The 13,723-nt window shown below is 44.4% G+C and overlaps 1 protein-coding gene across 1 annotated transcript in view; it reads left to right on the top strand.

The window, feature by feature from the left end:
* Positions 1–13,723, top strand: part of kif1aa (kinesin family member 1Aa) — a gene marked incomplete at its 3' end in the record, with an annotated part of 149,219 nt that overhangs the window by 84,464 nt on the left and 51,032 nt on the right. The window contains exons 25-30 of the mRNA XM_079460586.1: positions 6,143–6,280; positions 11,468–11,586; positions 11,859–11,944; positions 12,398–12,533; positions 12,726–12,888; positions 13,048–13,138. Coding sequence (XP_079316712.1) covers positions 6,143–6,280; positions 11,468–11,586; positions 11,859–11,944; positions 12,398–12,533; positions 12,726–12,888; positions 13,048–13,138 — 733 coding nt within the window. The remainder of the gene's footprint in view (positions 1–6,142; positions 6,281–11,467; positions 11,587–11,858; positions 11,945–12,397; positions 12,534–12,725; positions 12,889–13,047; positions 13,139–13,723) is intronic.

Raw genomic sequence — 13,723 nt, 5'->3', positions numbered from 1 at the left:
GCTGAGGGAAGCGCAGCCAGGCAAGAAGAGACGCCACTTATAGCGACAGATGCCTAGTGGTTGGTGCTCTTTCCCGAGTGACCATGCTCACGAGAGCGGGAGACAGGTCACTTCAGATCTTGTTGTCCCGTCCAGGGATGGATGTTCCAGAGGTCTTTTCTTGGGTGCCAGATCGTGTCCTTCTCAGGGGAATCGGCCAGGGGGGACTGGCTGTCAGAGCGTATGCTCGTAGAGCCAAGTCTGGTTGGGCCAATCGGACGCAACTAACAGACTTAGATTCTCCTCTTCCCTGGCTCTGCACAATACAGGCTCACTGGGGGGGGGAAGATGTACTTCCGCTTGTCCCGCAGCCAGCTGTGCGCAAAGGCATCCGTACCGAGGAGGTCTCGGTCAGGGAGTACCCAAACGGGCAATGGGAGGTGTGCAGGGGGGCAAACAGGGCCACCTGAGCTGGACTGCGGGGTAGGATGTTGCCAGCTTCCACGGAGCAACCTGTCAAGAGACCTATCACATCGGTTGTCTGATTGAGATCGTCCGGGATATGAATGACCCACAGGGACACCACCCACTGCTGACTCCACAGGAGGAGGCGTCGGGCGAGTTGTGACATCTGCCATGAACGAATGCCACCTGGGGGCCTCTACATCAGAAAGGCAATCTGTCAGCAACTCCAGGCAATTGGATTGCCACTGCAGGTGGGGGCCCCAGCCAAGCAAGGAGGCGTTTGCCATACCACGGCAAGTCACCAACTGCTCTAACGGGACTCCAGCCCGGAGTGGGACATGTCTGTCCAAGGGGCTATGGTGCGCCGGCAGACAGACGTGATGAGAACGCGCCTTGTGACGGTGTGCCACGCTATCCAGGGAACCCGCATATGCATCAACGCGAGTGGTATGGCTGCCGACGAGGACGCCATATGCCCCAGGATCCTCTGAGTGTTTCAGGGCGACTGCTGACTGCTGCCTGACGAGTGAGCAAAGATATATGTCTGTCGTCAAGATAGTTAACATACGCACACCCATTCGAGACATGATGTACACGTCCTTCTGGTTGATAACCACTAACCAATCCTGTCGGACGGATTCCAGGATGCGCCTCTGCGTTACTCTGGGACAATGAAGTAGGGGTTGTCACCCCTGAGACATCTCGGCCAGAGGAACAGCCTCGATTGCCCCTTTCTCTAGAAAGCAATGCTGCGACAGAGTTACGGCTTCCAGGACTGCCATGTCACGTCTGGTTAGCCGCTGTCGGGCAGGAAGCGAACTGTGTTTTGCTCGTGTCCAAAAACGAACACGGGCAGTGAACACAATACCGTTACCACGAACGCTACTTCAGCTTGCCGGAGACCCAGAAACTTGACGTAGGTATCGTGCCTTTCTGGCTCGAGGATGGTGCGGTCGCACCCTAGACTACAGCGGCGAGACATGCCTGGCGACATGTGAACGCTGCAGGAGAATTTGCTCTTTTGGAAATATGCTCTTTGAAGACAGCTCTGACCAGCTACTGAAACTGCCAGGGGAATCGCAAACGCCAGGACGAGAGACTTACAGAAAGGGAACATTGAGCTGAGATAAAACAAATTTTTTCAAGGACTCCGCCCGGATTAAACTATGATTAAAAACAGATCAAATATATATGTTCTAGGTTAAGAGATTCTGTTCTTTTTCCAAAGGTGTCTAACAGCACCACCTGCTTTAATTGCCGTAATTGCCGTAATTACCTTAATTCATTACATCCTGCCGAAAGAGTTCATTCATTTTTTACAGTTCATTTAAATGCTTACCATAGTAAAAATGAAGGCAAGTTATGAAAAGTACTAAAGATATCAAATGAAGTTCTGATAATCAGATGTATATTTATTTACATCTGATATTGCTATTCTGCTATTCTCTGGTGACTCCACTTGCATCTCACAGTAGACGTTAAACACACTCACCTGAGGAGCATCATCACGCGTTTTGCCTTGGCTCGCCTTTTTTAAAACTATTGACTGCTTTAAGAAGTGACCTGACTTCTGAAATACGCGAGAATTCGCTTTTTTATATGAATGTGCAGATCACTGCGACCCTGCACCAGCACTGGGGGTGAGAGAGAAAGCGCCGGACTGGAGTGGATCACAAAACTACAGACTAAGAGAAGGTCAAAGAGTATTTGATTTGTTAATTTGTTGTGGGTAAATTAATTCACATGTTTTTTTCATCATAACGCCCAATTTGCAGAGCGACGAGTTAACTACGCCTACTTATTCACATTCCACGGAATAGAAAAATCTCTTACGGTTGACATTTTATTCTGTGGTAACGGCTAGCCCTACAAGCTATCAGTAAAATAATCAGTGCAATGTTGATAGAACCGGGTTAATATGCTCATACTTTTTAGTTCTTGTAAGAACTCGAGCTGCTGTTTTGAACTAGCTGGAGTTTTTGTAATAGGCCCACAGGGCAGCCACATAATTGTGCACTACAAAAAGTCTTGACGTCATGAATTCATGAATTAGCTTCACTCCATCTGACAGTGACAGCATATGACATAATTTATATATAGATGTATTCTTTAGATGAAAAACACAGTTCCCTTTCTGTCGGTCTCTCGACGTTGTGTCGAACCGACATATGGGGTTTGACTTGATCATCTTCTGACTAGTTTTGAAAAGGTCAACAAAAGGCCGGATATCCGGGCATAAAAGGGAGACTGCATGCTCATTCATTCACCTTTTGTTCTTCAGAGCCTTGCGCATCTGATAACAACAAATACATTGCTGAATCTACGACGTGGTGCAGTGGACTGTCCCTTCTCAGCAACTTCCCCTGGATGTCTCAGCAGTTCCAGAGGTGTTCTAAAAGAGCTTATTTCCTCAGCGTGGCATGGCCCGCTGCTCTCGTAGGTGCAATACTCTCATTGAGGAGGGGGAAGGACATGATGTCTGCCTCAGGTGTTTGGGGCCTTCCCATTTTGCAGGGGAAGCTGTTTGGCGACACCGTCGAGGACTTCTCACAGCAGTTCTCGGCAGTGCAGAAGCAGACGGAAGCTATTAATCACATCCGCGACCCGGCCACCTTTCGGCCATTGAGGTCCCGTTCGACGTCTGCTTCTGCTTCCCTGCAGCCCGGCCTTCTTCAGCGTCGACTCCGATGCCCCCTACTCAGGTGGCCCCCGGAAGAAGACGTCGAGTGGCCACCGTCTAGTCAACAGTCGCGGCGGAAACAGAAGTGTTCCTGACAAGGCGGATCCAGGGAGATCGAGACCACCATCAGTAGATCGTGCCTTTAGTCCCCATGTTTTGGTTCCTGGGTGCTTGGTCAGCACTGAGCTGTGGCTGGAGAGCACGACTCGATCCAATTCGCCAGACCTCCACCCAAGTTTTTGGGAATCCTCTTCACCTCGGTCAGAGGCAGGGATGCTCCCGTGATGTAGCTCGTCAGCCTGGCCGAAATTTCCTGCTGGTTTTACAGCCCGTACTTCATCGTCCCCAAGAAAGGCGGAGGGTTGCGCCCTATTTTAGGCGTACCCTGAACAAGCATCTTCAAAAGCTGCCGTTCAGGATGCTCACGAAGAGGTGCATCTTGACGTCTGTCAGACGCCATGATTGTTTTGTGGCCATCGACCTGAAGGACACGTACTTTCATGTCTCTATTCTCCCTCGTCATCGACCGTTCCTGCGGTTCGGTTTCGAGGGACGGGCATATCTGTACAAGGTTCTCCCATTTGGTCTGTCCCTGTCTCCACGGGTCTTAACGAAGGTCGTGGAAGCCGCCCTCACTCCCCTCAGGGAGAGAGGTGTACGTGTACTCAACTATCTCGACGACTTGCTTATCTTGGCTCACTCGCGAGATATGTTGTGTACACACAGGGACCTGGTGCTCCGGTCAACCGGGAAAAGAGTCAGCTCTATCCTGCGCAGAGCTCCTTTTTTCTCGGTATGGAACTGGACTCTATGTCTCCATGATGGCGTGGCTCACTTCCGAACGCGAAGTCAGTGCTGAACTGCTTGAACCTTCTCAGGCGGCAGCCAGCGGACCCCTGAAACTTTTTCAGAGCCTCTTGGGACACAAGGCGTCCTTGGCGGGGGTGGTCCCCCTCGGGTTGATGCACATGACGCCTCCAGCACTGGCTACAGAGACGAGTTCCCTGGAGAATGTGGCACACAGGCAGAAGGCGTATCGTCATTACACCTCTCTGCCATCGTATCCTAATCCTGTGGTCTTCAATTACCTTTTTGCAGACCAGCGTCCCTCTCGGACAGGTCTCGAGGCGGGTCGTTGTGACAACGCAGTGTCGGGTCGCTGGACAGAGCCCTGCCTGCACTGGCATATTAACTGCCTAGAGTTGCTAGCTGTGCTGCTTGCACTGAGGAGTATACGGCCTCTCGTGCAGGGCCATCATGTACTGGTCCAGTCGGACAGCATGACTGCCATAGCGTTTATCAACCGCCAGTGTGGCATTCGCTCACGGCAGTTAACGCAACTTGCCCGGCGCCTCTTCTTTGGAGTCAACAGGTGACGAAGTCCCTGCGTAACACATACATACCGAGCGACCTGAACCAGACAGCCAACACGCTCTCCCGTCAGTCGATGCCCCGTGGAGAGTAGCAAAGTATTTAGCGCAAGCAGGCTAAATCCGCCTAGTCTGCACTCCGTACCCTCTTGGAACATCGATGTGGTCCTGGCGGGACTTCAGAGGCCCCCTTCGAGCCCCTTAGAGGCTGAAATAGCCCAGATGTAGATAGACGGTAAAAGCCATTGAATATATAATATTTGACTGCATAAGCCATTAAATATAATGTGTTATGCTGAGTAAGCCAATAATTGAACGTGTTAGGCTGTGTTATCCAATAATTGATCAGGTATTTGGTATTCGCCGGTTTGACTGGGGGCAGCCTGCGGCGCATCAGGGACCCGGATCATTGTGCCTATTTCCATGACTGGACAACGATCGACAGAATGCTCCAGGTCCCCGCAACGCCAGCAGGCCGGCCCAGGCGTCCCAGCCATCCTGGTAGCAGGAAACACAGCATGTGCCGGGCGCGGAGAGAGCGATGGTCTACCTGAATCGTGGAACCCCCGGGGCGGGACTCGTGGACCCGTGCCATAATCCGGTGGATTCCCGAACCTTGTCCTGGCGTTCCAGGAGGACGGGACCTGGGGAAAGGGATAGGGTGAGAAGAACTCCGGGGCACACCTCCATCTGGTCCTCAGCCAACTGTATAGCAGCGTCCATCGACGTCGGGCGTTGGGACTGGACCCACTCGGCCGTCTTGCTGGGCAGCCGCGCGATAAACTACTCCAGCACCACACGATTGATAATGTCCTCGACATTGCCGTTCCCCGCCAGCAGCCATTTGCGGCAGGAGTCCCGGAGCTGGTGGGCCATCACAAAGTCCATGCGGAGGTTTCTGCAGATGTCTCGAAGAGTTCGAGGAAGGCCTCCGGATCATCCGGTGGTCCCGTCTTGGACATTGGCAGAAGGGTTACGGGGGAGAGGCGCTGCTGTGGCTGCCTGGCCCCCTGGTCTATCCAGCTCCGGAACCTCTCGCGGTCCTCTTGCTGGGTTTGAAAGACCGCCTGGAAGCAGCGCTCGTTGTGGGGATGCAATGACGTCCGCAAACGGCGTACCTGTTGAGGCCTGCATGGCGGTGGTTGCCTCCTACTTCCTATCCCGGGTTTCGGCACCAGTGTAACAAGGTTCAGCTTGAGGGTAAGGAAGAGAACCAGGTTTGCGAGTCCAACACTGGAGGTTTATTAATAATCAAAAAGAAAAACACACTGGGTGGTCAACAGAAAATAACTGGGGCGAATACTCCAGCACACCCCCAAGGACTTTCAGCACAGCTTGGTATACAGCTTGGTTCCAGTGCTCAGTCCGGTTCTCTCTCAACACCCCTCTGTCGGTCCTCTCCTTTTATTTGGTCTCCGCGCCCTTACTGGAAATGGATACAGGTGTTGATTGTTTGCACATGCTCTATTTACTCACCCCTCGTCTCCCGGCTCTCTCTCCTGCCCCAGACCTTGTTAAACCACGCCCCCCTTGCCACAGTAATTTATTTGAGATTAATCTATTTAACTCTTAAAATTTGAATTCAGGGGCAACCTAGTAAAAAATTATATTTGTCTGGAGCCCTGATGTGTAATGCTGCTCCCTGCAGGCATAGGTTGGACCTGATGAGAGAGATGTACGATCATGCTGCTGAGGTGCCCAGAAATGCTCTTGAAGACTACAACAGTGTCCTGACTGGAGGAGATCCTTTCTATGACCGGTTCCCCCGGTTTCGTCTGGTTGGAAGGTGTGTTGTAAAATTTAATTTTATAGCATGGCTAGTTAGACATATTTGTGTTCAGTGAAGAAACCAACTGTAATATGTCTGATGTTGGATACGGAACACATTATCAACAACCTTTCTGCCAGATTTCTTCTCCTCTCCTTAAATAACACTGACTATCTGAATATCCCACTGATACCGAAATGATTTATTTTAACCATAATGAAATTTGATATATTCAGCATTATTTCTCACTGTTCCATTATAATATATTAAGCCTTTACGTACCTGACCAATGACCTGGGAAAAACAAATGATTCATATTTCTTTTATCACTGATATCAAACTTCATCATGATATCATAAAAAATTTTTTATCAGTTTGCGCTGCCTTAAACTGAGCTGTTTCTTTATAATCGACAATCCACAGGCAATCAGTTTGAGCACGCAAAAGCTTCTTGTGTACCAAATGCTTCTTGTGCCCTTGAAAGTAACTGCAGGAAGAGTACTACAACACGTGAACTGATAAGGGAAAACTATGTTGCTTTAAATACTGCATTCATTATGTATTTACGAAAAATAGCTGCTCTTCCAATTATCTGCCCTTCTAAGTGCGTGGGTCACATGAATGCGATTGGATTTACCCGAAGATGCGATAATAGCACGTTTCTTGCACAGATCAATTGATTAATTTTATAAGACACCATCATTTTAACGTCAAAGTGCGTTTTTGACTTTTATTAACTTAACCAAATACCTGCATAAATATGACCATTATATGACCTAAAAGGAACAGCAACATAAACAGTATAAAAGGAAGGAAATGCAAAAAAAAAACGAAATACAAAATAATAGATGAAATTATGATATTGTTAAAAAAATTGGCTCCCATTCTATTTATACTTTTGGAATCTGGTCCTCAAAGAAAAGTAGTTGAAGACCCATGGCATATGACAAATTCAACACAATGTCAATTCATTAATATTGCTATATTTGATGGCATGAGGCAATACATTTGATACCATATTTGTCATATTCCACCATACTTCCTTTTAGATTAGATTAGATTCAACTTTATTGTCATTCCACATATACAAGTACAGTGTAACAAAATGTAGTTTAGGTCTAAACAGAAGTGCAATTAGCAAGTGCAGGATATACAGTGAATAAATACAGAATACAATATTAGGAAAATATTATACAGTGGGCATGGATTATGAAAATACTTTACAGTAGGTTTGTTCTATCAAAATATGACAGTAGGTATGTACTATGAACAATATATACAGATGGCTATATACTATGAACATTAATGTACAGGTGGCTATGAACAGATAATAATTTAGACTAAACAATAGTGCAAGTGACTTAAGTGTGCATAAGTTATAAACATTAGCTATTAAAGTTGCAGTGCAATAGATGAGTTAATGCAGTTGTTGAAGTTACAGTGCAGTGGATGAGTTATGCAGCTATTAAAGGTACAGTGCAGTATATGCACTGTACCCCAATGGACCCCAGTGATCATGTGGTGAGCAGTGGACAGCGAACCCCACCATGACACCTTGAAGGATCTGCCGGAGAGGTGGGATTGGAACCAGCGGAGAGAGGAGCCTGAGATTCCTAAAGATGACATGGTTGCAGGCAGTATCTGGTGATTGACCCTGTTAAACGCTGCAGATAGGTCTAGCAGAATCAGGACCGTGGATTTGGATTACGCCTTGGCTAGCCAGTTTTCTTCTGTGACCAATGGCAGTGCAGTCTCAGTGGAGTGGTTTGTTTTGAAGCCAGACTGTTTGTCATCCAGTAGATTGTTCTGGGATAGTTATGAAGAAACTTGGTTGAAAACTGCCCTTTCAAGAGTTTTAGCAATAAAAGGGAGGAGAGAGAGAGGTCTGTAACTCTTGGTAGTAGCAGGGTCCAATGTGGGTGTAGTGAGGTAAGTGGGACGAGAGCCGGGATTCGAGGCCAGTGTGTGAGTGAAACGACCGCGGGGTAGGTCAAGCCCGTTTCAGAAATCGAGGTATCTTATACTTAGAGTGAGTAACCATAGTAAACTACTCTGTGAACCTAACCTGGATGGGTTACATTTACGTCGTGAGAGAATATATGGTGAATCCCCGTTTGGTTGTTTTATCATATCTGGAGGATTTTTGATTTGAGTGATACAGTTTCTTTACAGTCCATTAAATATATCCACAATCTGCTTCATCCTTACATCACAAACCTCACTCGTCGTGGCCACGCTCTTACATCTGAGCAGATTCTTTGTATTGCCTTACGTTTCTTTGCTAATGGTATCTTTCTATATAACACCGGGGATGCAGAACACGTTAGCAAGGCAACTGTATGTAGAGCAGTAAGAATAGTGTGCATCACTCCCAAGCACTTTTTATACATTTGTCTTAAGTTTCCTGTGAGAGCCATCAAAGAGGAGTTTCATAGGAATGCAGGTGGATTGGGTACATAGCTGTCTTACAAACAGGATTTAGAAAAACCAGCCATGATTTTCTTGGGGGAGCAGGGGCAAGCATGGCCAGTTTTCTGTCTTCTATCGTCTTCTGTCTGCCACGGTTCTCGGTTCTCATATCCTCATAACTTTCAAGGCATGATTATTAAATATATCAAACATTTCCCAGTCAGGCATCCTACTAGCAAGAGCATTTAAACTCACCAGACTGAATGATGTTCTTATATTTCATTTTCAGCTGCTGCCATGTTCTTTTTATTGCAGAAGGATTGCACCTACATGACACAAATCGTAGATATATATATATATATATTACGCAATTAAACTTACGCATTGACACATAAAGCAATTTTCTCCCATGTCTCTCTTTTGCTGCTCTTCTTTCTATAAATGTGCTCATATTCGCTGTATGTTTGTAACTGTGCCTCCTCTTCGACTGGCGAGAAATAAACGGAGCACTTTTTGTCACGTGCCGTTGCCATGGTGAATCGTGTTATCTTCGCTCAATTGCTGATGTCTTTTTAAAGCCGCCACGAACACGCGTAACCTAGAGTGAATTTACTCAGAGTGGATTGAACTCATTGAAACCAGCTGTTCTGAAACAGAAAACTCAGGGTAGTGATTATCTGAGTAAATCAACTCAGAGTTCATATTTTAACTCAGTGTTGCTTGAACCCCCTTATTGGGTCCCAGTTTCTCCACAGTAAAAACACAAATTGTGTATCAGCCGTCATGATTTCTCCTCCATAGAGAGTTTGGTAATTCCTAATTGCATTGGTTCAGGACAGGATTGAGCAGAAGGTAAAACTGGATTGTAAAATGGTTACATAGTTTTCCTGTAGCTCAGTGGTAAGAGCATTGCATAAACAACACAAGGTTGAGGGTTTGATCGCAGGGGATTGCAGATACTTATGTAAAATGTAAAGGGTAATGCAATGTAAGTCGTTTGGATAAAAGCATCTGCCAAATGCCTAAATGTAAATGTGGATTGGATATTTGGAAAGATTGATTTATCGCAGTGATGGTGATTTGGATTTGGCAGTGCTATTGATCATGATATTATCAATCTTGATAGCTAGTGTTACATACTCTGAAAATTATTGGTTTTCTCCTTTGCATGCGAGTTCAGCTTGTAAATCAACATTTAAACTTAGTTGAAACATAGCTTTGAGTGGCACATCATTCTAACCGCTCTGAGCAGCAATCGTTCGGAATTCGATAGCAAAGTCAGCGGCTGATTGGCGGCCTTGATTCAATTGTAATTGTTGTGTAGAAACATCCATGCCTCCCGCCGGATATTCAAATACTTCTCGGATTTGTTTAATAAAATATACATATGATCTCTGAATTCTGCTGTCACTTAATGCATAATACTTAATTCTGCTGTTCACTTAATGCATAATATGCTAAATAAACCACCGGGAGAATGCATTTATTAGATATTATTTACTAGTATTGAATAATCTTGCTTGTTCTATAAACACCATGCACTGTGCTGTGTTTGACCTTTTCTGTGTTTCAGTTTTTTCTTATTTTCTCCTGTAAATCTGCTTTGAAACAATGCACATTGTGAAAAGCGCTAAATAATTGAATTACACATTGAATCTTATTCGGTAAAGAAGAGAAAATGTGACGACATCTTGAGCCCAATTTTTACTTCTGCAATGGACTTATGCCGTAGCCCTTATGCCGTAGGCTATGTGTCGGTTTTCATTTACACTTCTGCGTTGTTATCCCCGTCGAAAGGCAATGACCACTAGGCGTCAGTGCCCACGCACATGTTGCTTTTGTAACCAAGACAAGAGCCGAAGAAGAACCAGCTCATTTGAGAAGAAATAGCAGCAGTGATAGGGGCAAGTAAAAAGTCACTTTTGTTGGAACTTGAGATGTTAAATACAGAAGAACAAATAATTTTATTAAATAATTTATTTGGAAATCCAAGTCCGGTTCATCCCTAGTTAAGCCCAACAATGGCACAAAGGCAAAAGATTTTGGATTTTGTAAAACACAGGGAAAGGCATTTAGAACACCAACAAACTGCTGATATTTTGATCACTAGGTGGTGCTGACTACACTAACGGATCCAAGCAATTTTAATAGGGGCCTCCCCTTCGGGGATTGACCCATAGTTATAGCTAGATATTGTGTGAAAACTAAGATGTTGTTTTAATGCATTGATACAGAATATTTCATGTCAGCGTTGCGATTTAACCTCTATATATACAGCATCCATCAGTTTTTTTCTTACGTCTGAACTTTTCTTGACAGGTGACTGTGATTTAGACGGGGTTTGTGCTTAGGAAGGTTCTTAAACAGAAATTAATTCCTTTATTGCATGGGGTCTGTTCCTGGTGAGCTAATGTCCTGAAGATTTTAGCTTCAACCACAATAAAACACAGCTGAAGCAGCAAATCAAGGTGTTCCTGGTTTCTTGATAATTTCAAACAGGTGTGTTGAAACAGGGTTGGAGCTGCAGTCTGCACGACAGCAGCTCTCCATGAGCAGTGTTGGAGATCCCTGCTTTAATCAAAACCTTAGGAATTGACTCTCGATCAACACCTCAATATCAATTAATCTGGATTTGATTCCCAGCCCTATTATTAAGTTGCATCGATGAATACATTTATACTGCCTACCCCAACTCATCATATCGAGGGCTACAGTAGTCCCTACTTGTATGTAATTGGTTTGTTGCTGAATGTTGCGTTTGTTCTGTATGCTCCTTTTCTTTGTTCTCTCCTTTAGGTCATTTGTGTATTTAAGTAATATGCTCTATCCTGTGACCCTGGTCCATCGGATTGCCATTGTCAGTGAAAAGGGAGAGGTCAAAGGTTTCCTCAGAGTAGCTGTACAGGCAATATCAGGTAAATTTAAGACTGCAAATGTCCTGCAGCACAAAAGCAATATGACTCATGCTCCCAGGTCTGTTCACTTATTTGCTATATTTCTTGTTGTATTACATTTTTAGCTGCAATCAAAATTTCAAGTGCAGATATGTAGACATGTATGAATGTTTGAAGAAACTAGCAATTTTTAGATTCTGGAATATAGATTTAAGGGGTATGTTTATTTGAAGGATAAGTTGCGAATGAGTTCTTGAGGAAGTAATGTAAAGGTGCTCTGTTTTTTCCTTCAGCCGACGAAGACTCACCAGACTCTGGCTCTGGTGTTAGACAGTCAGGAACTGCCAAGATTTCATTTGATGATCAGCAGTTTGAAAAGGTATTGATATTCAAACACTCTAAAGATTTTTAGTTTGGTCAGTTGGTCTTTGAGCCTTTCAAGTTTGTGTCGAGTTGATGTTCAGCTTGTCTTAGACTTACTATCTGACAAATAGTCAGAAGCCCTAAAAAAATAAGCACATCAAAACAGACTGACCAGGCTGTGGGACCATCCAACAAAGAGGTGCACTTAACCATCATTAGCATGTTTGCTGGATGGTCCTGACGCACTGGTTTGCTTCCAAAACATGTAGGTACATGTAGCAAAAATATTTCAGGCCAATTTACGCTGGTTAGCAGTGTAATGGCTGGTTGACTAGTATGGTTTGTTTGCTAAAGCAAAGTTGACCAAGGGTATTGTTAATGGTGATTGAAACCAATTGGAAACAAACCAACGCATCAGCATTCATAACCACAAATGCAAAAGTTTCACTTGATGTTTCCTTTTGAGCAGTACCAGTCAGATTCTTGCCCTGCTGGTCTGTCCTGTGCTGCCGTCTCTCGGGAAGAGCTGCGAATCGTGGAAGGGGAGGGTCAGAATGCAGAAATATGTCTTTCATCAGATGAACTCAACAATAACACCTGTACAGGTAATAAACTTTTCCAAATTTTCTTGTTGGAATGTATATGCATTTTTAATGTAACGTTTGAGCTTGTTGTGTTTGTAATGGTTAATGTAGTGTTAATTATGTACAAATTTTATACTCAATTTAAAACACTTATCTCTACAGCTGTCTAATGGGACTTTTTTTAACTTGACTTTAATTTTGTGTTTTTCCTAGCTAACCCAGAGGAGCAGGAGACCTCCGTCAAAACAGGTCTTAATGGCATCCTGGATTCAGCTCTGGATCATTTGAGAATTGGGGAAGTCTTCATATTCAGAGTTACTGTGCTGCAGGCATCAAGCATATCTGAAGAGTATGCAGAGATATTCTGCCAGTTCAAGTAAGGCTTTTTTATAAACGGAGTTTTGTTTCCTAAAATTCTTATTTAAACCCTATTTCAGTGCATAAACATTTTCCAGTTTAAAGACAGTATCATTAGTGTTTTTAACATGTGATCTGTGTCTAATTGACATTCATCATTACTGCTCCCGGTTTGCAGTTTTATTCACAGGCATAATGAAGCATTTTCTACTCCACCGTTGAAGAACACTGGACGAGGTCCACCACTTGGGTTCTATCATGTGCAGAATGTAAGCACTACACTCTACACAACAGGATAAGATTATACAATAATGAAAAAAGCAATAATTATCAAACTAAAGCAGTAACTTGACAGCAGTAATATTTTTGAGCAGTGACTTCAGTTCAATAATATTTTACAATTGAATGTTGTTCCTGTAGCTCTGTTGGGCTTGGTGCACTTTCCTGTAGCTACAAGATAACTATACAAGATTACAAAATTACAAGGTAATCATGATCCAAAGGTAAGAGACAGTCACAGGAACAAACATCCATGGGTGATAATATCCACGAGTCTAACATCCACAGGTATAAAATCCAAAGGTATAAACATCCACAGGAACAAATATTAGGTAGGTATCACAGGTAGGGATAACAACTGCACTGTAAAATGTTACTGCTGAGTTTACAAAAAATATTAAGTCGATTTAACTTATTTTGATCCAGTTTGTTCACATTACGTGGTTTTACCCAAATAACAATAATATTAGGTTAGGATTAGAGTTAGCATTACACCGTAACATTATGTGCTAGTATTGTAATAAAATTTTGATCACGATTATGAAGCTAATAGTTGTGGCAGGCAGAGACGAGAC

This window comes from Barbatula barbatula, assembly GCF_947034865.1.
Source record: "Barbatula barbatula genome assembly, chromosome: 7".
Lineage (NCBI taxonomy): Eukaryota > Metazoa > Chordata > Actinopteri > Cypriniformes > Nemacheilidae > Barbatula > Barbatula barbatula.
This window is presented reverse-complemented; position numbering and strand designations above follow the sequence as displayed.